This window comes from Stigmatopora argus, chromosome 1, assembly GCF_051989625.1.
Source record: "Stigmatopora argus isolate UIUO_Sarg chromosome 1, RoL_Sarg_1.0, whole genome shotgun sequence".
In the NCBI taxonomy this organism is placed as follows: Eukaryota; Metazoa; Chordata; class Actinopteri; order Syngnathiformes; family Syngnathidae; genus Stigmatopora; species Stigmatopora argus.
In genome coordinates this window covers 18,397,021-18,421,088 of record NC_135387.1, presented here as the reverse complement: position 1 = coordinate 18,421,088, position 24,068 = coordinate 18,397,021, and the positions used below count along the sequence as shown (strand labels likewise).

At 38.8% G+C, this 24,068-nt stretch overlaps 3 protein-coding genes across 8 annotated transcripts in view; 1 reads left to right on the top strand and 2 right to left on the bottom strand.

The window, feature by feature from the left end:
• nid2a (nidogen 2a (osteonidogen)) overlaps positions 1-1,574 on the bottom strand; it is a 41,364-nt gene extending 39,790 nt beyond the window's left edge. For all 3 annotated transcript variants that reach the window (XM_077605946.1, XM_077605955.1, XM_077605981.1), the window contains exon 1: positions 1,381-1,574. The gene's annotated coding sequence lies outside the window, so the exon portion shown is untranslated. The remainder of the gene's footprint in view (positions 1-1,380) is intronic.
• On the top strand, positions 1,505-8,560 carry ptger2a (prostaglandin E receptor 2a (subtype EP2)). Its single transcript, XM_077606029.1, has 3 exons — positions 1,505-1,593; positions 3,580-4,489; positions 6,383-8,560. Exons 2-3 carry the CDS (start codon positions 3,677-3,679, stop codon positions 6,671-6,673), a joined length of 1,104 nt encoding a protein of 367 aa, XP_077462155.1. The 5' UTR covers positions 1,505-1,593; positions 3,580-3,676; the 3' UTR covers positions 6,674-8,560.
• txndc16 (thioredoxin domain containing 16) lies at positions 6,491-23,893 on the bottom strand. Of its 4 annotated transcripts, none has more exons than XM_077606009.1 (21): positions 23,350-23,893; positions 22,435-22,627; positions 22,270-22,352; positions 22,087-22,160; positions 21,921-21,995; positions 21,540-21,661; positions 21,316-21,406; positions 21,049-21,196; positions 20,773-20,942; positions 20,616-20,676; positions 20,194-20,329; positions 19,973-20,119; positions 18,004-18,063; positions 17,668-17,872; positions 16,490-16,626; positions 16,238-16,322; positions 15,894-16,035; positions 15,481-15,668; positions 14,830-15,020; positions 13,989-14,192; positions 6,491-6,537 (listed from the first exon to the last, which is right to left on the bottom strand). In XM_077606009.1, exons 2-20 carry the CDS (start codon positions 22,589-22,591, stop codon positions 13,990-13,992), a joined length of 2,475 nt encoding a protein of 824 aa, XP_077462135.1. In that variant the 5' UTR covers positions 22,592-22,627; positions 23,350-23,893; the 3' UTR covers positions 6,491-6,537; position 13,989. The 4 variants fall into 4 exon arrangements, with proteins under 4 accessions (XP_077462135.1, XP_077462127.1, XP_077462144.1 ...); XM_077606001.1 differs by having other exon boundaries at positions 6,520-6,616; XM_077606018.1 differs by lacking the exon at positions 6,491-6,537 and adding an exon at positions 9,586-10,894.
• Between the last annotated feature and the right edge of the window lie 175 nt (positions 23,894-24,068).

Here is a 24,068-nt window from a genome sequence, read left to right as displayed (position 1 = left end):
GACACCCTAAATTGAATGCCAGTCGTCAAACCCATGAAACAAATTAATGCTCCAACGTGTAAAACAATACACACTTTCCAGGATAACATTCTTGAAATAGAATCAATCTGTCCTCGACAAACACCAGGACAAAAGAGATCACCAAATTCCTGATGCAAAGGCTACCAACACAATACGACACTGCTCAAAAACCTGAAGCTGCTACAGAAAATACTTTTTCATTCTCCGAAACATCTGATAATCAAGCTGTTGTTGATGTTGATTTCCACTGCAATCTTAAGACTCAGTTTGTTTTTGCATCAAACCCTATTCAAGGATTTTAGTGTTTTTTTTATCAGTGGCGATATTGCAGCAGGGCCTGACTTTGGTGTGGGCAGCTGTGGGCTCAATTCCCGCTGGTGGCGGTATGATTGGAAGTGCGGATGGTCGTTTGTCTCGGTTTCCCCTACGACTGACTGGCGACCAGTCTAGGGTGTAGTTTGCCTTTCGCCCGAGGACGGCTCCAGCATCCCCCGCAACCCCTTCGAGGATGGACGGTATGGAAGATGAATAAAATGAATTTGCAAACCTAATCTGTCTGAATCATCCCTCAAACAAAGTAGAGAAAAGGAAGTGTGCTGTGAATTTTGAGATACCACAAACTTTCCATTTTGTGTTAACTGTACAAATAGACAACTGCATATCTTTGAAGTGTCATGTGCAAACGTGCAACATTATAATTTACAGGTTGTATTTTTTTTACAGCTATTAAAAACATACGAATGGTCAAAAGTCCTGCTTGACGCTGCTGGTGTTTACACTTGATTATTTATTTCCCTCTTTCTATTAGCTTATAAGTAAGTGAACATGACACATCAAACCAAATCTGCTCTCAAATGACATTCAGATGGACCACATTGCAACTTTGGCATGTGAACCCCTACAACACTGAAATTAAGGCAAACGATCAACAACCTTCCTATTGTGGATCAGTTTTAACTTTAAATTTAAGAGAGTGGAGTTCGTTGTCCCGTGGGTTTTGTTGTCACACTTGCTACAAATGGACCACCGCAAACTAAATATTAAGCTTCACAATAATAAATAGATATCCACGAAAGCCTTAAAAATGTGACAACCAACCCCATTCTCCCCTACTTTCTCTGTGGTGCGCTCAATTGAATGTGCTTGAAAAAAAAACTGTAAGTTTCTTTTGTTTATCTTTTACACAAGATCATTTTGGTTGGTGTTTTGACTTGAAATTCTAAGACACTACAATGAGCAAGATGGTCAGATGAAAGTCTTGAAAATAGTTTTGTTTTTGTCATTGTGTTGTTCCCCAAATTGTTTGCCTCTTTCTGGAGGTACAGTGAGCAGCGTAGACAATGATGTGGTTTTACTTACTTTAGGAAGTGTGCAGCAATTGCAGCATTTGCAGCATTTAAAGCGGTGGGTGTGGACAAAAACCGCATGACGCCACCGCACCTCTCACACTCGCCCAGCCGCGTCCCTTTATTAATGTCAGTCAGCTCCTTCTCCCTTCCTCTTTATCTCCATGCGCTCGTCACGCACATCATGACCGCCAGCATGACAAAGAGGAGCAATTCTGCGGGAAAGGTGATAACTTGTTATTTATTTTTGCTGTCAAACTTGTTATTTATTTGTGCTGTTATTTGGATGTTGTTTCGGGTGTACACGCCGCGGCTTACTTTCTCTCCCGTTCTCACTTGACGCGACTTGGGGTCCGAAAACAGCAATTTTAACATTCCCCCCACGGACAACAACTGTCTTTCGCAATTAGTACGAGTCAGCATTCGACATGTGTTGTGTTTTTTACAGCCCTCTCCTCCCATTCCGATCAGCACATAGTTGCGCACAATAGAAGAGTAGTGTTCAATTGGACAGCAGTTTGATTTTACGCGTGTTTTAACCAGTAAATTAAGTAAGATGCCTTCTTCTTTCATTAAATATACATTTCGGAACTAATGAACCAGTGGCGGGCTTTTAAATGGGAGGGAAACACATTCTAAATACATTAAAATAAAATGAAGGGTTGAAATATTATTCATGATTGTACACATGCCCTTTGGGAGCTATGTATATTAATCTTTTTTATGTCTACTTACTTATCTGTGCACTCTATGGTGAAGCTTTAAAACTCATTGTACTTGTATACTGACAATATAAGACATTCAATTTAATGTAACATTTAGCATATGAATCAATAACAGTTGTCTATTCATTTCAATTCTTATGGTCAAACTAGCCATTATCCAATAGTTCTATTTGCAATTCCTAATGGGAATCAAATATTTTTTGGATATTAAACCATATTCTCTGAACAGCTAATGAATGCCACAAGACCTGTATATCATATATAAAATGCTTGCTATGTAGAACAATCAACTAATTTATTCATTTATGTTATGTGCCACTTGTCCTCTTGAACTACAAAATGATAATAATGCAATTTAATATGTGGGGCCAGGACTGCTGTATAGAACCGAAAGTGAACCTTTATGTATTTTTTATAGCTTTGTTCTTTAAAGTGGCAGACAGCTTTTAAAGTGGCTCCAGGCAGATTGATGTCCAAAAACTTTTAACAAGGGAAAATGAGCACTTTTAGGGTTCATAAATGTGAGTTTAGGGGCAACCCTGCACTAAAATTGAAACAGTCAAGGTAAACGAGTCAATAGGTACAAGATGTACAATACAATATATATGAGTTTCCTGTTACCTGGATACCATGCTGTCTAAATATTTGGAAGTATTTTGCGATGTATTGCATTGATTTGAATCGTTGGAGCACAATTTGTTAAATAATTATACTATGCTAATGTGATGTGAAATTTGCACACTCAAAATACTTTTGAACCTTGTCTCAAGAGTAGTGGTTTAATAATACAATATTTAAACAGTTTTAACAAACAGAAATGGCATGAGCATCATGCGCATTTTGCATTTTTAATGAATTCACACATCTGCCACTCCAGTAATTTAATACTATTCAGTCATTCAATATGGCCTTTCATGACCTTTACCAAGCACAGAACCCTTCAAAAGCTGTATAACTATAGAGGACATATATTTAACAGTGCAATTAACCTTTTGATTTCATTGATTTATTAGAATTTAGAATCACAATTTTTTCAAGTGACTTATCCTCATAAGATTTGTGGGGGTGCTGGAGCCTATCCCAGCCAACAACAGGCAGTAGGCGGGGTACACCCTGAATTGGTTTCCATCTAATCCCATGGCAGAATGTAGCATCATTTTGTCAAATAAGAAATTGGATCCTTTCACTTCAACCTTTCAAAACCATTAGTAATGACCATGAAAAAGAAGTGCTGAAACAAGTTCCCCGCCCTTGACTAACATGAAGTTCGCAAACTTCCGTCGATTTGCAAACTTAGATATGAGTGACCTCCGCCAAATGCCTTTTGAATAGAAGCAATTGTGGCATCAAGTTTTTCATTCTTCACATTCTCTTCAAATCTTTTATCAGAGCTAACTGAAGTTGTTACTTATTCTGACAAAGTCATAGATCATAAGCGTGACATTGATGCAATCCTGCTCATAATATTATATTTGCATTTCCGACAGGATGGCAGCTAACAAAGACTTGGTGAAATGATTTTGTCACCATTTTGCAAAGGCACAGACATATTTCCGGATAAGCTCGGCCCGCTCTCCAAGCGCGATGGACCCGTGCCACAGCATACACCACATCGATCGCACGATGAGCCCTGTGATCAGCGCCATCATGTTTGCCGCAGGCCTACTGGGCAACGTGGTCGCCCTTGTGATCCTGGAGATCAGACGGCGGCGAGACCTGAAGGTGGCCGACTGCCGCCGACGAGCAATTTTCCAGATCCTCATCACTTCGCTTGTGGTCACCGACTTGGGGGGAACGTGCTTGGTCAGTCCACTTGTACAACTGTCGTACTCGCGCAACATCACTTTGGAGGGAATGTCACCTAAAACCCATGGGGTGTGTGCTTACTTTGGATCCAGCATGACCTTCTTCAGCTTGGCCACCATGTCACTTCTCCTAACAATGGCTCTAGAGAGGTGTTTGGCTATCGGCTACCCCTATCTGTACACTCGCCATGTCACCCATAAATTGGCCTATATTGCAATTCCAGTGGTATTTTTAGTCTCCATTTTATTCTGTCTCCTCCCTTTTGTGGGATTTGGGAAATATGTACAATATTGCCCAGGCACATGGTGCTTCATTGACATGAACCCAGAGCAGAAGAAAGACGCCGTCTATGCCAACCTGTATGCCACTGTGATGTTATTGCTGGTGCTGACCATAGTGGCATGCAACGCCTTTGTGGTCTACCAGTTGCTGCGCATGTACCAGCGGCGGAGAAGGAACGGAGTCTCCTTTATGGCAAGCACACGTTCAAAAAGTGAGCGGAGGCCTCTGTCCTTGGCAGAAGAGGTGGAGCATCTCATTCTATTGGTCTTCATGACGACCATCTTCGTCATCTGCACCTTGCCGCTCGTGGTAAGAGCTCAGGAACCCAAGATTTGTTATTAATTCTGTTGGATTTGTTTGACTCTGATTTTGCGTATTCCCGATCTATTTCGGCTTAACTCAATTAAGTTGGCCTTATAGGAAAAAATGTTAGAGCAGAGTTCTACCGTATTTCCCCCCTTAAAATTGCCTTAAAATCGTTGAATTTTACCATTTCTGGCGTATAAGCCGCCCCCTGATTCACAATTTTCACCTCCATATTCATGATTTTAATAGGGAGTACAATTGTGTTACTATCAAGGGAAAATCCTAAGAAAAATCATCGCACGTGGTATTTCTGAGATACTGTATGAATCAAAAGCACATTATTAGGGTCAATATCATAAGGAAGTTAGTAATTCACCCAGTAATGGTTGTTGTCTTACTGCAAAACCGAAAATAACCTCAATTAGTAAATGTTCATTTGCTGACATTTACCAATGAAAAAAAAGAGTATAGCAACGCTGTAAGTCTTGTGCGCATATAAGCCGTACCTTTGATTCAGTCAGCATTTTTTTTGTTACAAATATGCGAGAAAATACAGTAATTCTTTAACTGGCTTGCGTGTTTGCGGGCCACCAATCAAACTGGCTAAATCGCTCGTAGGCAGCAACACATTTAAACATTGCGGGGAAATTACCTCCCAATACGCCACAGTAAAAATGCATAATTTATCAAGAGCTTCTTATACACATACACGAAGGGGAATGCGATACTACATGTTGGCCTAATCCCACATGATTATATTGCCCTTTTCTGCCAATATGAAAATCGCGTACCATCAGTTCTGATGCCTGTGCAACTTGATGACTAAAATAACAAACAATCATGAATCATTATCACAATATGTATAAATTGTATCTATGCCATTACAATAATGACCGATGATGACAACTTGGACTAAATATGCTTAGCAATTAAGTATTTTTAAACATTTACACTTTTGCATTGTTTTGTACTTGGTTCAAGTTAATGTTTTTTTTCAGTGAGCCAAATTCAAATAGACTACACTTAGTTTAATTCTTGTGCAAACAGCGGAAGATTGAAATTCTTAGGAAAGTTCAACATCAATAGTTTTCTTTTAAGGATAATATGAATGCAGATAAGTTCTGCAGTAACAGTTTGAATAAAATTATTCTGCCTCAAGGGTCTCATGTTTGACATCAGTTCAATTGTTACTACACATTAAATGAGTTAGATACGTATGAATGCTATGTTTTTATGTTTTAGTGAGGTGACTTAAAGTTGCTGGACATTGTTCCCCTTTTAGCCCCAGAGAGCTCAGAATCAGGAATTTGAAAACCTGTGAATTCGTCATGGCCTACACAGTTTGTACTATTCTCGATATGATCCAAGGACTTTGATTCTTGGGCCATACTACACAATACCATTAAATATTTAATCTGTCATTATCGTTTGTGGTGATAAATCCTGTGCAACTTTATTACCCAATGACAATGGGTTATTTTCTCCGCATGCCCTTACAGGAACTTGTTTTTTATGTAGCACAGAGTATGACTTGCATTTTTTGAGGTTTATCCTTCAACTAGCCAGTGCAGTTTGGTTTGTATATGTGCGTGCGTGTGTGTGCGTGCGTGCGTGTATGTATATATATATATATACACACACACACACACATACATAGATACATATATATACATACTTATATACATATATATACATACTTATATACATATATATATATATATATATATACATATACATATATATATATATATATATATATATATATATATACATATATATATATATATATATATATATATATATCAGGGTCAGGGTACACAGATTTGTATGTACCATTATGATTTCTTTTTTTTACTTTAATACTGACCAGCATTTTTAACTTTTGTATCATTTCAGGTTCGCGTGTACATGAATTCAGTGGTTGATGACCGCTATGAATCGCACCCCCAGGACCTGATTGCCCTTCGTTTTATTTCAGTCAACTCCATCATTGACCCTTGGGTCTTCATCATCCTTTCTCCCGGTGTGCTGCACTTTTTCTGGGCCTCCATCTGCAGATGCCGCGCAAAAACATTGAAAACTTATGCGTTTAAACCAACCCAGGCCGAAGAGCCTCAGACATCTGTAGAGCTGGCGGGCACAAAATTAGAATACGGAGAGTCTCTTACAACTCAAGAAAATGTATGACTAGATATTTTATGACTATTTTTAAATTAATTTGATAGGTTTTTTAAGTTATTTATTTTAGTTCGCAACAGGTCACATGGTTGAATCTCCTTTCTAATCACATGTGGAACAGAGGTTTGGGCTTTTTTCTTTATCTTTTTTGGAGAGTTCCAGCTTTATCAGCGGTTGGCAGTTCCTACATATCCGTTGTAAATGCTGTTTTCATAATACTTGTAGTTCAGATACTCAATAGTGATGCATGTTTGTTTATTCCTCAGTCATGCTTTGTGTTTTCGGTACTTGCAGTGAGTTGTATGAACAAGTTTGGGCACCCATGATCATTTTAAAGTTTTTCCTTTAGACATAATTGGTTGTATGAGCCAATTTGTCTTCGCCTGCCACTCTGTGTCTTAATTTGAAATGTTCCTTTGGTCTTCAATTTCCTGACTATATTCTACATAGTTAAAACTGACAGCCTACCCTCTGAACTTTTGTATCCTTCCCATAAACCATGGTGTTGAACAATCTTTGTTTTTAGATTTTTGTTCGTAATGGTAATGAACTTGTTTTACCTGCCAAATATTTCTGTATTTTTCTGCTATTTTACACATTTAACTAAAATTCCTGAACAATTAAATCTAAAGGATAATCTTGAAAATTATCAAGGGTGCCTAAACTATTTCATACCACGGCAATAAGTCTAAAATCTAAGAGTCCAAGGTCTGTGTGAGAGAAAAATAAAACTATTGAAACCAAGTGCTTCAGAATACTAGGCTTTGGGTGCTGCCTATTTGCAGATTTTACATTGGTTATTCACTTTAAAACCTGTCTACTTGCCTTTTTTGTGCCTAGGCCAATGTGATTGAAGTATTATTAAGGTGGCTCTCATGGTATTTGATGGCATTTCCCATTTTGCTGGCAGTTTGCAATCCATGAATGCATTTCATACACAAATTAAAATTAAGTGGGATTGTTTGTTGTTTTCCTCACGTCTTAGGTCAATTAGCCCAAATTCCCCGAATTTATTTAGGTGTATATATGTGTGTGATGTTTGATGTTTTGTACTAGTTTATTAGTTACTTTGTGTGTGCTAGCTAACACTGTTGCTGAGCGTCATGAAAACGTTTTATTTCCATTGAATAATTGAACTATGAATATAGTTTGTGTCATATGTATACATGAATTTGTACATGTTAGATGTTTACCATTTATGATCCTCTGTTTTTAAGTACTTTGTGTATCTTATGGCACCTATATACACAGTTACAAACACCTTTTATGTCCGTCTCTATGTACTTCACTGTAATCTCCATAAAATGTGAATGATGCACTCTGTCATACCAACTCTTAATCCTTCTATACTGGGTCAGATGTACCCACAAGTTTGGAGTTTAACAATATACTCTATGTTATATTTTCCAGGCTACTGACTAAAATGCATGTGGGCTGCGCTTGTGAAAGCAGTATGAATGTATGCGTACAATTACTCAAATGGGATTGAGTTTTTCACTATGGTTTTTCATTGAAGAACATTGCAGGGTATGCCGCTCTGTATATTCAGTCTTAACTGCTTGTTTTGTTAACGTTTCAGAAAGGATCAGATGGAATCAGGAAATGTCCCACTGCAACCACCAATGTTTATTGTTGCTATTTTTACAATTTTCTTCTTTTTTATTAGCATTGAACTCGTCTGAAAATAACATGGTGACTAGGAATATTTGATTGTTATAATTCAAAGAGGCTGGTGTTGTCTTGAACATGTGGTGTGAGAAATTCACATTTCAGAGTAAATACTTGAAAACAGTGCTATGAACGTAAATGTTGATGTAATGTGGGAACATGTAGATGAAATTGAGCTTGTTGAAAGTGCCTCTTGTATGTCATCCAGTAAATATTTGTTTCAACTTACTTTGTTGTTGATTACTGACTCTGACGAACTCAAATTAATTCAGTATTGTAAGATTCCAGCTGAAGCGCCAATACAATTACTTGTTGCTTCACAAAAAAAGGAAAAAAGAAAGGAAAACATTTTACAGTCTACAGATTCACATTTCATTTCTGACTTGCAGTCCAACGTTGGAGTAACTGTTTGTTTTTCTTTGACATTTATCTGGGGATGGATCTTATTTCTCATTGCAAAGCCTCACAGCCTTCTTCTCCCTATCCGTCCCTCCTTCATCTGCTACAGCCATTAGCCCTCAAAGTGAGATAATGCCATTTATCAAGAATTATGATCCCAGGGTGAAGACGTTAAATGCCAGTCCCAATTTGCTTGCACATTTATCCCCCACCCCCATGTTTTGGCCCAATTCATTTAGTTCTTTGGATCTTGTAATAAGCAAAGTGCACGCAAAGCAACAAACGCCACTCGGCTAATGAACATGCACTAGAGCACTCCTCCTATTAGTTTCTGCTCAAACCCGGCAGCCATGGAAATGAATTCGCTAATCAAAGTATTTTTGTTAAATGAGGAATGTTGACCTCTAATGACTTATACAATGTATCCTGCATACTGACACACTAACAAATAATTAGCAAGCAGCCAGGAACCGGGAGCCTGACAGACCTAAGTGAGTTAATTCCAAATAAATGATTTGATGATTAATTAGAATTGAAAATAGTTAATTAGATCATCTTCCAAATTGGCAGAAGGAAGGAGATGATGTGTTTGGTGTGCTGGTTTCTTCTAGCTCTTTTGAAGACAATGCATTTAGGACTGATACTTTAGCAGGTCAAAGGTTAAACAAAGGGGGCAGGGGCTCTTAGTGGATAGAGGAAAAACGTAGCTGTGGGGGAAGAGGGCATGTAAGCACAATTGCCCAATTTGCAATGCATGGAGAAACACAAACGCAGTTATGCCTAAGTTCTCAATGTCTGTCTTGAAATAACATTGTCTGATTAGTTCACTGTCCTTTAAACTTTGTACAATAAGAGCCCATGGAAAATAATTGTATTTTTTTATGAGAAGTTGTATAGAACAATAAAATGAATACTTTTTTTCATTTGACTCTTTCTTAATGAAATTCCATTGCTATAATATTCATAATATAACTCATTAAAATATACCTCCGCACAGTCATGCGCAAACATTTATAACATTTGAGGAATTAATGAATACAGTGTCGACCTGGAAACCATGAAAAAAGGAGTTCTCTTTCATTGGCAGAAATAGTTTTCATTTTGTACATTTTGATTGGGGGAGCTGGTAGTGATCATTCACTAGTAGTCCCTCCAAATCAAAATTGATTTCACTGGTATCCCTGTCACCGGTATTGAAACATGATTATTTACAGTCATTTACTCCCAGTTAAAATGGATTGGACATCTATCACTGTCAATTACAGTAAGAGAACTCTCTTACTAATAGTTTAGCAAGCTTGTTGAAATGTCTGACTCAAATGATACCAGCTGTGAAACAGGTTCCAGGGTCAAGATGTTAGTTTTTTTTTTTTTTAATCAATATTTTAGAGATTATTTGAGGGGGTGGATCACTACTGTATTGTGAAATAATGCCTAAATAATGCCAAAGGCTTGCCTCACTTTAATCCAGTGTTTCCCAACTCCTACTGAGCCTTGTTTTTTTTTTACAAATGAAGAAAAATCCTAGAATCCATTATACAAAAATGCCCCCCCTCCAAAAATTCTATTCATTCAAAAATAATGCTATTTATTTATTTCACATATTTCCTAGAGAGTAAGGCAATGACTAATTGTGTATAAAGAGTCCAATTGATCATGATCATCAGGTCATTTAGAAAATGTCTTCCATCATCTATTAGATGGGTGTTTAATTGTCCTTCCTGTCACCAAATGAACAGAGACCAACAGAAAAAGAGGTTGGAAAAGGTATTGTGTAGCTAACTGGTTGCACATTCTTGAGGTTATGCGAGTGTCTGCTTATGAAAGGCTTGTCAGAACTAGTACAGAGTAACCAGTAGATGAAGACTACCAGCAGAGCCTGGGGCAAAAAAAAATTCTGATCACATAACTCATGGCCAGAACACCATCTCTCAAAAGGTGTGGTTCAGAATCTACACCGTGAAAGTAAAAACAAAGTGTTACAGATGTGAACGTTTCACCAGTGTGTGAGAGAGAAAGATTTCGTGAGAACTCCACAGTTGCCCATATGAGAGGTACCTAATGTTAGATTTCATCCCTGGTGGCCCATCAAAGACCTGCATTCATTCGCATGTCCCATTGGAATCGAGAACATTCCTGATACAGGAAGATTTTGAGTAGGCACTATATGAGAGGACAAAGGGAGGCACAAAAAGGAGGAAGTTTCCCATCCTGCAGCCTCATAAAAGGAAATATATACAATTTTAAATACACACACTAGACTTTGCGTGCTATCGGAATCTGAATGGACTACCTAGAGAGAAACCACCCAAGCACACGGGGCCAATCTGTAAACTTCTGAACTTCTGATAGAGCTGTCCAGTGTGATGTGAAGCAAACTCAGCTAATCGTTGATAACCTGTTTAAACTTTTTAAATTCCGTACAATACATTGTTAACAGAGTCCAGTACAGTTAAGTGCAGTTGCATCTCATTTTTAACAACTTTTTAACAAATAATTTATTTAACCCTAGAAAGGTAACCCTCTATTTCAGGGGTTACCTTTCACGCTTCTGAAATAGAGGGTTACCATGGTTACCGGTCAAAAAAATGGATCCTAAGCAAGACGGTGCAATGAAGGGTACCCATTTTCCCCCCGGTAACTATGGTAACCCTCTATTTCAGAAGCGTGAAAGGTAACCCCTGAAATAGAGGGTTACCATTCTAGGGTTAAATATTTAATAACAATTATAATTTATCTATAATTATGAAATCATCATGTCCAATCCCCCCACACTCCAGTACAATGATCATTTCACCAACAGCAACGACGACAACATTTGCAGAATGCTTCTGGACATTACCTAATCTCCTGAGATGTGCCCTTTTTCTTAATAAGGAAGTCAAAGTCTGGCGAAGCAGAAGCAAATTGTGCCATTTGATTCCAGGAAATCCATGCGATATCATCACCAGGGGACCTGACTGTTACGCATATGCTACAGTTTAGCTCCTAAATGGACATTAAAGCCATTGTGTAATTAGCATTAGCACACAACTCCATGTTGCTCTGGATGGAAATCAAATGGCTTGATGAGACCCATGTATCAGTGACTAATGACTGCAATTACTATCCTATCATTATTACTCATTATTCAACACGTAATGTCTATATTTATACCCTTGCGGGGTGTTCTGAATGCACGCAATGAAAGTTAAGTATACACTGAGCCAGTTATATTTCCTACTGATGAAAAAAAAAAAATCACCACCCACAGATAGGGCCCAACGCTTCAGGGAACTAAGCGGATGCTGGACTTTTGTTTTTCAAAATGGAAAGGGTGGGAGGAGTGGCTACAAATCAAATTCAGCTCACGACCCCATTAAAGCTTAAAGTATTTACTGTATATTTTACACAATGACTGATGTGTTTTTTACGGGGGGTTTTAATTCATAGCTGTGCGAAACATCAGGTAGGATGTCTAATTTTGCGCTTCGTTATGCGTGTGTTGGCAATTTGGAGTCTCCAAAGAGCAGCAGGAATGCTCTTCCATTTCTGGCTCTCCTACATTCTGCTTGTGTCAAAGGAAGTATTCAATGACACTTCTTCATGTTATGTTTTACTTATTCTATTTTAACTGGGAAAATGAGTTTGCGAATGCTCAACCTAAGTCAGACTATTAAAAAAAACATTTGTTGAAATGCCATTCATCTATTTATGCCCAAATTCAATCCATATGCAGTACAAATTGTACATTAAACAAAGCTTATCTTTTATCAAAATCCTTTTTTAAACACGTCATCCAAAAGTGTTGCTAATTTCCATAACAATTGGCCAAATTTGTGGCTATATTTAGTCCCTTTTTATTGTTCATAATTTATTTAAGTACCTGCAGCAGCACACAAGGTGAACTGGGTAATTTCATGGGTCAATCGAACACTACATCTTCAGTCAGCGACTAAGTGCGCAAGGGCTTTTATCATTCTAATTTATAGCTCAAGTAAAAAAAGGAAAGAAAATAAACCTATGGACTGCTTCAGCATTGACATAGACAACAACATAAACGTTTTTTGGTTTTTTTAAATCACACATAGTATTTTGCTTTCTGAAAAATAACGCTTATGATTTAATCAGACTTTTGTCACAAAACCCAAAGCAAATAACTTGCTACCCAAATGTCAGAAAATGGAAGCCAATGGAAAAATCTTCCAGGAGACTGACTGAGTGAGGGTAGCGGTTACTCTCTCCGATAATAAACACACTGTCACATACATACTTCTGTGACAGAGTCAAGGCAAAAGCCAGCATAAAGGCGAAATTTTCAATACAGCTCATACATTTGACCCCATTAGATTGTGCATGCGTTCCTTTAAAATGTCTTATGAGTTTATGTGTTGCCTCCAACTCTGGACAGGCACAGAAATCAAGAATCAGCCAATGAGCAGAACTCTGACTTCATTAAAGAGAAATCTCTTTTAAAACTGCTTAACTTCAAATCTGTCAAAAATTAATAAAACCAGCATGGTGACTTAAAGCTTTAAAATTGTGGACACGGGTCATTATTTTCATGACTGCCACAGTTATTTACACAAATCCAACAATATATTTACTGTGAAAAGAAAAGGAAAGTTTTGGATTGTTTTCTATACTGCTTTATAGGATTTTTTTCTAAATTTACCATACAGTTTGTAAGGATTTACATCAACATAGATGGTTTCTAATGCAGTGCTTGTAAAGTAGGTTGTTTATGGGTTGACTTTTAATCATTCACTGAAGCGCGCCATTTCAGAACATGGGGTAGTTTGTGGAGGAAAATTTCTTACGCATTTTGTAGACACTCTTAATGTAAAGTAAGTGGATTTTGGATGGGCGGGGGATAAAAGAGAACTATTTGATGACTCTGAGACAAAATGTACAGTTATCCATCCTAGTTCTAACCACTAGACGGCCATGCTGTGCATTTAACGATTGTCTAGAGGGAGCAATATAAAAATGCTAAAGAATAACTTCAAAGTCATTCCTGGTCATACACTCCATTATCTTTTACTGCTTATCTCCAAGGCTTCGGTTATGTGCAGCCAAAAAAGCTTTAAGATTTTTTGGGGAAGGCCTTTGCTTGTTTGGCCTATCCTATTCAAGGAAGCCCAAGTCAATCACAGGTTGAGAAACCGGAAACCCCTGGACTGACTTGTCAATCAATTGACCTGCATTCAAATGTGTGGCATCCAGCTCTGTGAGTCACCATCAATATTACTATTATGGAAAGATCTCTAAAGCTTACGTCATAACTCTGAGTGATGAGGCATGTGGTGAGAAGACTTTGTTGTTGCTTCTTCCATGTTCATCTCTTCTTTGTCCACCTTTAAATCTTCACTCTCTCCTTCGGGTACACGTTGCTTAGCAAAGCCAGGTTCCTCCTCATCCATGACTTTCAGAAAGTCATAAAACTCGACGGAGGGAGACCACTCATCTTTTCCTAATATCCCTAAGAGACAGAGAATAATCAATCCCTAAAGTATACAATAGCTCAGATATTAGTTCCACATAATAAGGTGATCCAAATGTTTTGTAGTGTTCAATCAAAATGTGAGAGAGAAAAACTAATGGCTTTTGTAAGTAATCTGGAACTAGCTAATACAGGGAGCACAATGTAAGGAATGCCTTGCCACACACTTGCTTAATTACAGTATAAACAGAAACACAGCATCCAACAATGCACTTAGGTACTGGGTGCAAACTTGCAGCAGGCCCAAATAGACTTTTACTTTTAACGACTGAAAAACATTTCGAAGCCATTACAACACAGAGCAGAGCTAAATAAAGTCAGCTTTTTAAAATGATTTACTGCTTCAAACTAATTTATTATAACGATGTTGCTGGGGCAGTGCAAAACAGATGCTACTGGGATAATGCTTTGCTTTGTGGACAGTAAATGCTGTTTGAGATTTTATGAATATGGGGGGAAAAACAACACACAATGATATATTAAACGTTTCCTTTTTTAAACTGGTATCCCATTTAAGGACTCAACAGAGCCATGTAAAACTTTGAGGGTCATGCATGAGAATGGTCTTTCAAATGTACAGTACCCTTGGGGCGTTTGATACTTTTGAGATTCTAACCTGCAGGATGCTCTTTGGCGTCTTCCACTCTCTGCAGCCACTGCAAGACAGACTGAGCCACGATGGGTATGTTAGGTGGGTACTCGTAAACTTCATGTCCAGATGGCAAATGAGTGAGAACCAGTGCTGGGAGGGGGGGCATTGTACCCAGGTAGGAACCCAAGACTGACATTCCAGCAGGAGTACGGCCCCTGTAAAAGAATAACAAGAAAATGTGTACACTTTAAAGCAGTAAAAGAACTTTTTAAAAATCTGCTTCCAGCAACTTTTGGCAGCAGGTGGATTACACTCTGAATTGGTTGCTAGCCAAATGTAGGGCGCAAGGGGACCGACTACCAATCACGCAAACACTCGTATCCAGGGACGACTTGGTCATTGAGCCTATCACGATATTTTTCGAATGTGTGGGAAACCACAGTCCCCGAAGAAAACACACGCAGGGAGAAGAAGCAAACTCTACATAGGAAGGCGAGCGCCGAGGCGGATGTGCTAACCACTCACCCACTATGCTCCCTAAATTTGTACTAGACCTTGCCATACAGTGTATTTTATTAGAAGTCCAATTTTACTGCTCTACACCTAAAGTCAAATGGTCACAGGAATTTAACAAATTGGATGTATACATAACCATCTAATGTAAATACAACATACAGATGTATCCAACAGGTCAGATAACGCGCCATGCGTTTGCCTCCTAATTCCACAACTCCTCTCATCTCCTCCAGTAGCATCTTGTTCTGTCTCAACCCTATTTCATCTTCTTCTTCTCCAACAAACAGCAGGAGAAGCGCTTTTCCCAGGCTGAGGTAGGATGGTAGGGTTTCCACCGTCAACTCGGGCTGACAATAGAAGAGATGGGAAAACATCATTCTCGTGAATGGGGGAGAAGGAATTAGTGGATTATTTATGTTATTAAAACCTTGTATCCACAAATGGTCTTTATATCTCTATCTGTCTTAGATTAAATTATACTTTATCCGGCCTAACTCATTCCCGAGTTAATTTTTTCCACAATTAGCAGTTCTTTTTGAATGGTTACTGACAGATAGATAGAAAAAGATTACCAAAGGATGCAACACTGCAGCGTCAATCTGAGATAACAAGTTATCCACAGAGGAGAACAGGGACAACATGGTGGGTTGAGTGTGCTCCCTCCATGACGGGAACACTAAAATTGCAGGGAGGTCGACAGAGAGGTCGGCAGCCCTACAAATGGCACACACAAAGACACAAGCATAAAACAAAATTCGTAAAGCTTTTGTAATAGTGACTGACGACTGACTTCTTAAAGCTTTTGACATTTCGTTTATCAAGAATGAATGAATTTTCATCAAGGTTTTAATATTAAAGCAGGGAATTTGATACTCTGGGACGACCTTGAAATAGAAGAACAATTGACAGCACGTACCATTCCTGTGCCAGCACATCTGTCAGCAAGGCGCTAAGCACCCTCCCTCGCAACGACTTTGCAGCTTCATTATATATTGGCACACCTGCCAACACAACCAGAGACATGGCCTTCGCATCACTTCAGACAGGCTTATATTCAAAATTTTAATATGCCGCGTGAGTAATACTTCAACTCGATGTGAGCCTTCGCTTTTATAAATTATCTGAGTTCATTGTCATCAATACAGACTAGTCAACATTACTCCTCTACCTGAATGTGTTTCAGTCCCAAACAGGCCGACTATTCTGTCAGGGTTGTCGTCCATTAGCTCAGGATGAGGCACCCCATGAAGAAATGATGTCACATCCTGCAGATTAGTCAGTAGCTGGGGAACGACCGGACGGCTCCTGGGTAAAAGACAATGGACTTTCAGACACAGAGGGGTGCCAACAAGGATTTGGGGCCCCGTGAAAACTTGAATACTCTGGCCACCACTTCAATACCACAAAATGGAAAAGTTTTAAAATGGGACCATTGTTTTTTTTCTCAAACCCGTGCAAAAATGTGTCTACTTTTATGTTTGCACACAGCTCAGCTCAAAATGTGTTTGCTGTGTGTGTCTGTTTATCAAGGGCTGTGAAGATAGCCTTAATGGTCCTACTCACACGTACACCATCTGTGCTTCTTTGGCGTGGCCCTTTATTAAAGTTTAAATGAGGTCCAAGACATACAGTCTTTAATGGTGATTATATTTTGTTGGAATTTAAAATAAAATAATAGCATTCAAGTTTCATTTAGTTCTTGACTGAACAACAGCTGTTCCTTAAAAAATAAATGTTTGAGATAAGATATGAATGCCTTCCTGCCGGGGCAGAGAACCATAAGATTTCATTCATTCATTTTCTGAACTGCTTATCCTCACAAGGGTCATGGGGAGTGCTGGAGCCTGTCCCAGCTAAGTACGGGCACCAGGCGGGGGACACCCTGAATCGGTGGCCAGCCAATCGCAGGGCATAAGGAGACGGACAAACATTCACGCTCACACTCATATCTAGGGGCAATTAAGCGTGTTCAACTCTGCATGTTTTGGGGATGTGGTAGGAAATACCTGTAGAAAACCCACGCAAGCCCAAGGAGAACATGCTAACCTCAAAAAGTGAGGACCGACCTGGGATCGAACCCTAGACCGGAACTGTGAGCCCGACACACTAACCACTCGTTGCTGCCACCATAAGACAAGTATATTTACACTATAATAACTGAACTTTTGTGCCACGATTATTAGCAAGCATATTGCTAATTATTACAAATCATCAAAAAACAATACCCAGGATAGTTTTTCCTGTCTTTTCAGCCTAAAATAAAGTCCATAAAACCCCACCCATCTTTTGACCTTTCCCTCTCATCCAACATAGAATTTACGAAAAATGACACAATTGGCATCTTACAACAAAATGAAGCGAAGCAGCGGTTCATATCCCAACATCCCCCTGTACTCCTGAATTGGCTCCTGGGGGCGGAAGAGCAGGATACTTGGAAAGGCAGTGATTGGCTTGAAGGAGACTGGTAAAGAGCTGACTGGTTGAGCAGCACAGAGGTCTGTCCATTCCCCACAATCCACTGCGCTCATGTGAACAGCACCGATGTCAGCATCTACAACATGTGGCAGAGCCAATAAAAACAGGCTTCAGCATGGTCTTATGAATTATCACACTTGCATTTATTTGTTACACAGTAAACAACAACAAAACACTTCACAAGCTACTGCGTGCTAGTAAAGATACCTGCAAGTCTCTCTCCCACTTCAGTCAAGGAATTAAGCAGGGTCTGTGAAACGGCGTCCCCTGTTGATCGAAACGAAAATACAGTTAAAACTTTTCTCGTATCTCGAATCAACGTTTCCCATAGAAATGAACTAAATACAAATGAATTCGTTCATGGAAAAAATGCAATGCTCTGCCCAGTGCTCGTAGAGATCTTTACACGAGGGAGATGCGACGAGAAAGACAGTGCGCTAAAATGATAAGCAGCTTCTCGCGTTTCTCGTATCTCAAAATTAGTCTCATTTCTCAAGGTAAATATTTGCTCGGAATTTTACCCGTATCTCAAATTCCTCGTATGTCGGAGAACACGTATGTCAATGTATTGGTGCAGTAATCTTACAATATATTCTTTATTCTCGCAATATTACAACTTTTCTTCCGCAATATTACGTTGTATATCTTCATTCTTGTAATATTGCTACTTTAATATTGTAATATTATGACTATTTTCATAGTTCTATTTTCTTTGTTTGTTTCGACAATTGTTGATTAGTTTTTCTATCTATCATTAAAATTTGTCTCGGATCTCAAGGTAAATATTTGCCCGGAATTTTACCCATATCTCAAATTCCTTGTATGTTGGGGCACTTGTATGTCAAGGTATTACTGTACAGTGGTACCTCGAGATACGAGCTTAAGATATGAGCTTAATGTGTTTCGGGACTGAGCTCGTATGTCGATATTCTCGTAACTCAAACAAACGTTTCCCATAGAAATGAACTAAAAACAAATTAATTTGTTCCAAGCCTCTGAAAAAACACCCAAAAACAGGATATTGGATTGGAAAAACATTTTTATTTGTTCTAATTCGCCATCTATTAACAAAGTAACAAATAACTAGTGGTTTAATATTACTAAAATGTGTTTAATAGTACTAAAATTATACGGATTTCGCAGGGGGAAGAGAGAGAGATGGACAGAGAGAGAGAAGGAGGGGAGAGGGCGGGGGATTTTTGCACGGCAACGCACTCGTAACATAACATAAACTAATTTAAATGAACTTGGATTACGATGCAGACACTCAAAAATAAATTTAATCTAACCTTACACTAAATTTAATTCTAATTTTGTTTTAAATGTTGATACTTTTCTTCTCCCGGCCGGGTTGGCTCGATTTGCCCCTCCTCCACCCTGACTTTCACATGCAACCAAGATGTTTGCTTTTGTATTCCCATCAAAATATTCCCAAAATGATGCACACAAATGTCCTCACAATAGGATAACGCACGACCACTTGCCAACGAGAAGTAGTATATACGTCATTCGCACTGACTAACGGGGGGAAAAATACTGAAAAAAGTGCTCTCAGAGACATTACACGAGGGAGTTGGGGGAGAGAGACAGTGCCCATGATGTTCTTATGAGCAGCCTCTCGCGTCCGCTGTCTGCTCGTATATCGAAATTTGTCTCGTATCTCAAGATAAATATTTGCTCAAAATTTTACTCGTATCTCAAATTGCTCGTATGTCGGGGCACTCGTATGTCGAGGTACCACTGTACTGTGCATTTAACTAATGGCGACGACTTTAATTAAGGAGTGTCCAAACTTTACCACAAAGTGCAGGTTTTTGTTCCAACTGTTCCAACTTTGACCAGCGTGATTTGAGGTGTGCATTCAGTTCTAAACAAGTGGTTGTCTGTGTATGGATTGGTGACCAATCTATAGTTTCGTGCCAGAAGAAAAGTAGCAAGTAATACATGTGAAATGATTTGAAGTAATGGACCAAGACCACCATAAAGTGCAAGCTTTAAAAAAAAAATCAGGTCTGATAGGCCGGAAATTTTCTTTTAAGCCTGAACAGAATACAGGGAATAATATGGATGAATATTCTGAACTCTCACTTCTTGTTTTCATTTCTGATGAAACGACGTCAATTTGAATGGTGACCTACCTGCTGAGTTGAGACTAAAGAAAGAAGGACAGACTTACATTTGAGGTAGAAAAGCACCACTGTGAGGCCACTTTGAGCTATTGCATCAGGAAAATTATCAGAAGTCAGTTGGGTGATAGAGTCCATCTCTGTCTCATGACCTCGGTTCACATAGAGAGATGCCACAATTTCGTCTTCCAATTCCCCTGGGCGGAAAAAATAAATCAAACATTACTCCTGTTATGGTTCAAGTTCTTTGATTTTCATTGCTCCCTGTTACCATGAGAGACGTCCTGATTAATATCACACTCTTCTGCTTCTAACATCTCATTTTCCATTCCATCTTCCTCTTGATGGAGAAAGAGCTCCACGAGCTCATCCAAGTTATCCAATGTCAAATACTTGACTTCAGAACCCTAACAGCAAAAATGACAAAGGCAACATTTGGAAAAAATATGGCTTTAAAATATTATCTTTACTTTCACATAAATAGTTTGAAGCCTCTTTTTATTCAATGCAGTATATTTCAAACTCTTAATGTTGGGAATTGAGTTTAGTTCACTGCTACCATAGAGCCCATCTATTTTAAATTCTTAGTTCACAAGCAAAAGCAAACAATGTCTTGAATTTGAGGGGGAAAAATCATATCTCAAGGCTACATTGTATATAAAAAATGTTTGCCAAGGAAATAGTTAACCATACCTTCTCCGGTAGCCTGTAAGCAGCGTTATATTCAACTGGAGTTTTCACTGCAGGACTTTTCCTAAAGAAAAGATGAAAATTGCATTCCATTAGTCCAACAACAAAACAACAAAAAAGGACAAGATCACAGAACATGTGTGTGTATCTTTCATTTTACCTGTGTACAAGCATCAGCAGGGCGAGGCCTCGGAGCTTCCAGGCCAGCGTGTTGGCCAAGTCCCGGTCCAGTCGCTCTGTTTCTGAATGTGAGAACAGAAAGACCTGTGGAGTTTGTTGGTAGGGGAACAGGGGCTTCGGAACAGCAGATGGGTCTTCGTATACTTCTGACTGATGAAAACAGCAGAAGAAAAAAAATACAAGCAATCAAAAAAGCCGCAGCAGTTTTTTTGTTTTGCTTTGACATTTGTCTGAAAGAAAATTGCCGACTACTTACCAAAAGTGGAGCCTCCATGAGTTGCAAGAAGGTGTGCAGGCCGAGTATAGAAAGTGGTGTCCTCATAGGTGTCAAAGGGCAACGTTCAGTGCGAGGAGTCCTGCAGTGGAGGAACCAGACTCGAGATAACAGAGATGCTCCGTGAACACTGAAAGAAAAAGAAAGGGCTAATCAGCATTGGAATAATTTGTGTTCATGGAAAAACTAAGACAATTCTAAATAATATTTCTATTTATTCGCAAAGAGCTGATGAGAAGACAAACATACCCCAAGTGTTTTAATACAGGGCCTCCGGTTATGAGGATGAACTGATATTTGGATCCATACACATAAGCAGTCTCCATTACTGATCGGTGCTCTAAAGTCCCGCAATTAGACACATAAGGTCCGGTATAAGCAGTAGTCCAACAGGAGTTAAATACATAGTTGGATTGTGAAAGGGGCAATGCTGTAGAAAAAAAGTAAACGATGGTGAACCGTGTTGTCCATACCTTGTGTGCCCAGACTGCTGACATAACCTAATACAATATCCTTCTTCCCTCTGACCGACTTCTCCAAGACTAAGAGGTCAGCATCTGAATGCACGTACTTGACCTCATCTCGTAAAATGGCACTGAAGGGCAAATTAAGAGCAGCGTTTATATACCGTACAGGTTCAGATATTTTGCGAAATTCAAACAGTGACTCTGACTATCATTGTTTCATACAATTTAACCACATTAAAAAGAATCATTACTATGTCTCGTTGCAGTTAAACGTAACAGCATGACAATGTGGTTTGATGAAAATGTCCTAAATGTTTCTTTCTTTCTTTTTTTTATTAAATACTGAATCAACAAATAATTATCTTGAGGGCGTGTTTGCTTACTTACAACAGAACTTCAGAGACAATGGAGTTGACGTCAAATACAGTGTCCAAATCAAAGCTTAAGAACTCCTTACTATCCCTTCAAAAAGAGAGATTTTGAATTCAATAACACCTCATTTTATCTATGTTAATTCACATAATTTTGGATGTTTCACCTTTGTGCTACATACCTGAAAAGAAAAGCAGTATGCTGCACCGTTTCTTTCATGCAATATGAGGGGACCATTTCTCTTTTGCAGTTGATCTAAAAAAAAACACAGAAATGTCAAAAGGGACGTTATTTTCAATACTGAAAACAAACTAATAATCCTATTCCACATAATGAGTCAAATCCGCAAATCAGTATGTGTTACCTTGCCCACGAGTACTCCATAATCTTTCAAAACATCTGCAGACTTTTGCAGTTCCCCCAAGAAGAGCGAGATGGTCGGAGACACTTAAGAGAGGAAAACAAAGAGAAATGATTCATTTTTGGCACTCGGGAAGAAGAAAACATGTTTAGTGTGGCACTGCTCTACCTTGATTCTCAAAGTAGACAAACACCATTTTCCCAGAAAGCATTTTGTCATAAAAATCCACAGCCGTGAATTCAAGAATCAGGCCTGATGTGTTGAACATCTCTGCGCATCCTCCAACGTTTGTGCACAACAGGAAGAGTGTCACATGCATCCACATCTTGGATGAGTGAAGCCGTGTACTCCTCTAAACCCCCTCAAAAGGAACAAACAAAGAAATTACTCAGAGTAGTGAAGAGGGAAGTCGAGAAACCATTTGAATTGTATGAATATTTTGTAAGATTAATTTGTATAGCTACCATGGTTAACTCATTAGTTGCAATTACCAGAACTAGACATCCAATGCATTGAAAGTTAAGTATTCAAAGCAGACTTTCATTTATTATTTATTTATTTACTTATTCATTTGCATGTTCTCCCCGGGCCTGCATGGGTTTCCTCCGGGTACTCCGGTTTCCTCCCACATTCCAAAAACATGCATGGTAGGCTGATTGGTCTCTAGGTATGGGTGTGCATGGTTGTCTGTCTCCTTGTGCCCTGCGATCGGCTGGCCACCGATTCAGGGTGTCCCCCGCCTCTGGCCCGGAGTCAGCTGGAATAGGCGCCAGCACCCCCCGCGACCCTAATGAGGATGAAGTGGTTCAGAAAATGAGATCAGAGAAAAACAACTAGTAGTATCTGGGTAGCGACTTGACAGGTTTTCAGACAGTGAAAAGCAGATATATGTGCAGGAAGGCAATAAAGAAAGAAATAAAGGACGCCAGGAAACAGAACATGAAGAGGAAAAATGCAGCCAAAATGGCTCATCTTGTTGTTTTTGTAGACCGTGTTAATTTTGTGTTGCATACAAGGACGCGTAAAATTATGATAAATTATGAAATTAGAGGCAGTGTAAAGAAGAAGTGAATGGTAACCTACCTGAGAACATAAACTGTGGTGTGTCCACGTGAAAAATGAAATCACGAATTCAATGCTATGATGCCAATAACATTACGGCAGGTACTACTTTCTTCTTCGCGGTGTTAATGTGCTGTAAAATGACAAATCTGTGCTGTAAAATGACAAATCTGTGCTTTGTCCTAAAAGAATAACCAGGGACGAGTTTTAGCATCGTATGCTATCTTATTCATTTATGTTTTTACTAATCCGTTCATCAAGAAAAAAAAAGCTAAATGTATCACAGTATAAAGCCTAAAGCTGTACATTAAACAGTTTGTTGTTTTGAATAATAGTCGGGAATGCGAGCCACCATACGTACTAGTGTAAACAACATACCACCGTTGTTTTCACAATAATATTTGTTTGCGTTCCAAATTTCTGTCAAAATACCTAAAACATACATATACGTAAATTATGATGAAAAAAATGATTCTAATGCTGACATATGTCACAAAAATAAATGTGACCAAAAATTATTAGCCATGTTTTCACCGCTCTGTTGTCTTGATTTCCCTTTCCTCATATTCCGCATTAATATTTGGAAATGTGGCAACCACGTGGTTTATAAACCAATGGGATTCTCGAAAGCGATCCGATTTTGGCCAATCGGTGCAGTGAAAAGGCGGGTACTTAGACAATCGACATCATGATTAGCCAATGAAATAATGACATTTGGGAGGCTGGGTTCCACTGTGAGC

What these genes read in the sequence shown, in the direction of transcription:
- ptger2a (XM_077606029.1), top strand. Translation starts at nt 3,677, where the DNA reads ATGGACCCGTGCCACAGCATACACCACATCGATCGCACGATGAGCCCT. An exon ending in TCTGCACCTTGCCGCTCGTG is followed by an intron (nt 4,490 to 6,382) that starts GTAAGAGCTCAG and finishes GTATCATTTCAG; the next exon opens with GTTCGCGTGTACATGAATTC.
- txndc16 (XM_077606009.1), bottom strand. Translation starts at nt 22,591, where the DNA reads ATGTGGATGCATGTGACACTCTTCCTGTTGTGCACAAACGTTGGAGGA. An exon ending in CAGCAGTCTGGGCACACAAG is followed by an intron (nt 21,407 to 21,539) that starts GTATGGACAACA and finishes GCGGGACTTTAG; the next exon opens with AGCACCGATCAGTAATGGAG. An exon ending in CTGCAGTGTTGCATCCTTTG is followed by an intron (nt 15,669 to 15,893) that starts GTAATCTTTTTC and finishes TTCTATTGTCAG; the next exon opens with CCCGAGTTGACGGTGGAAAC.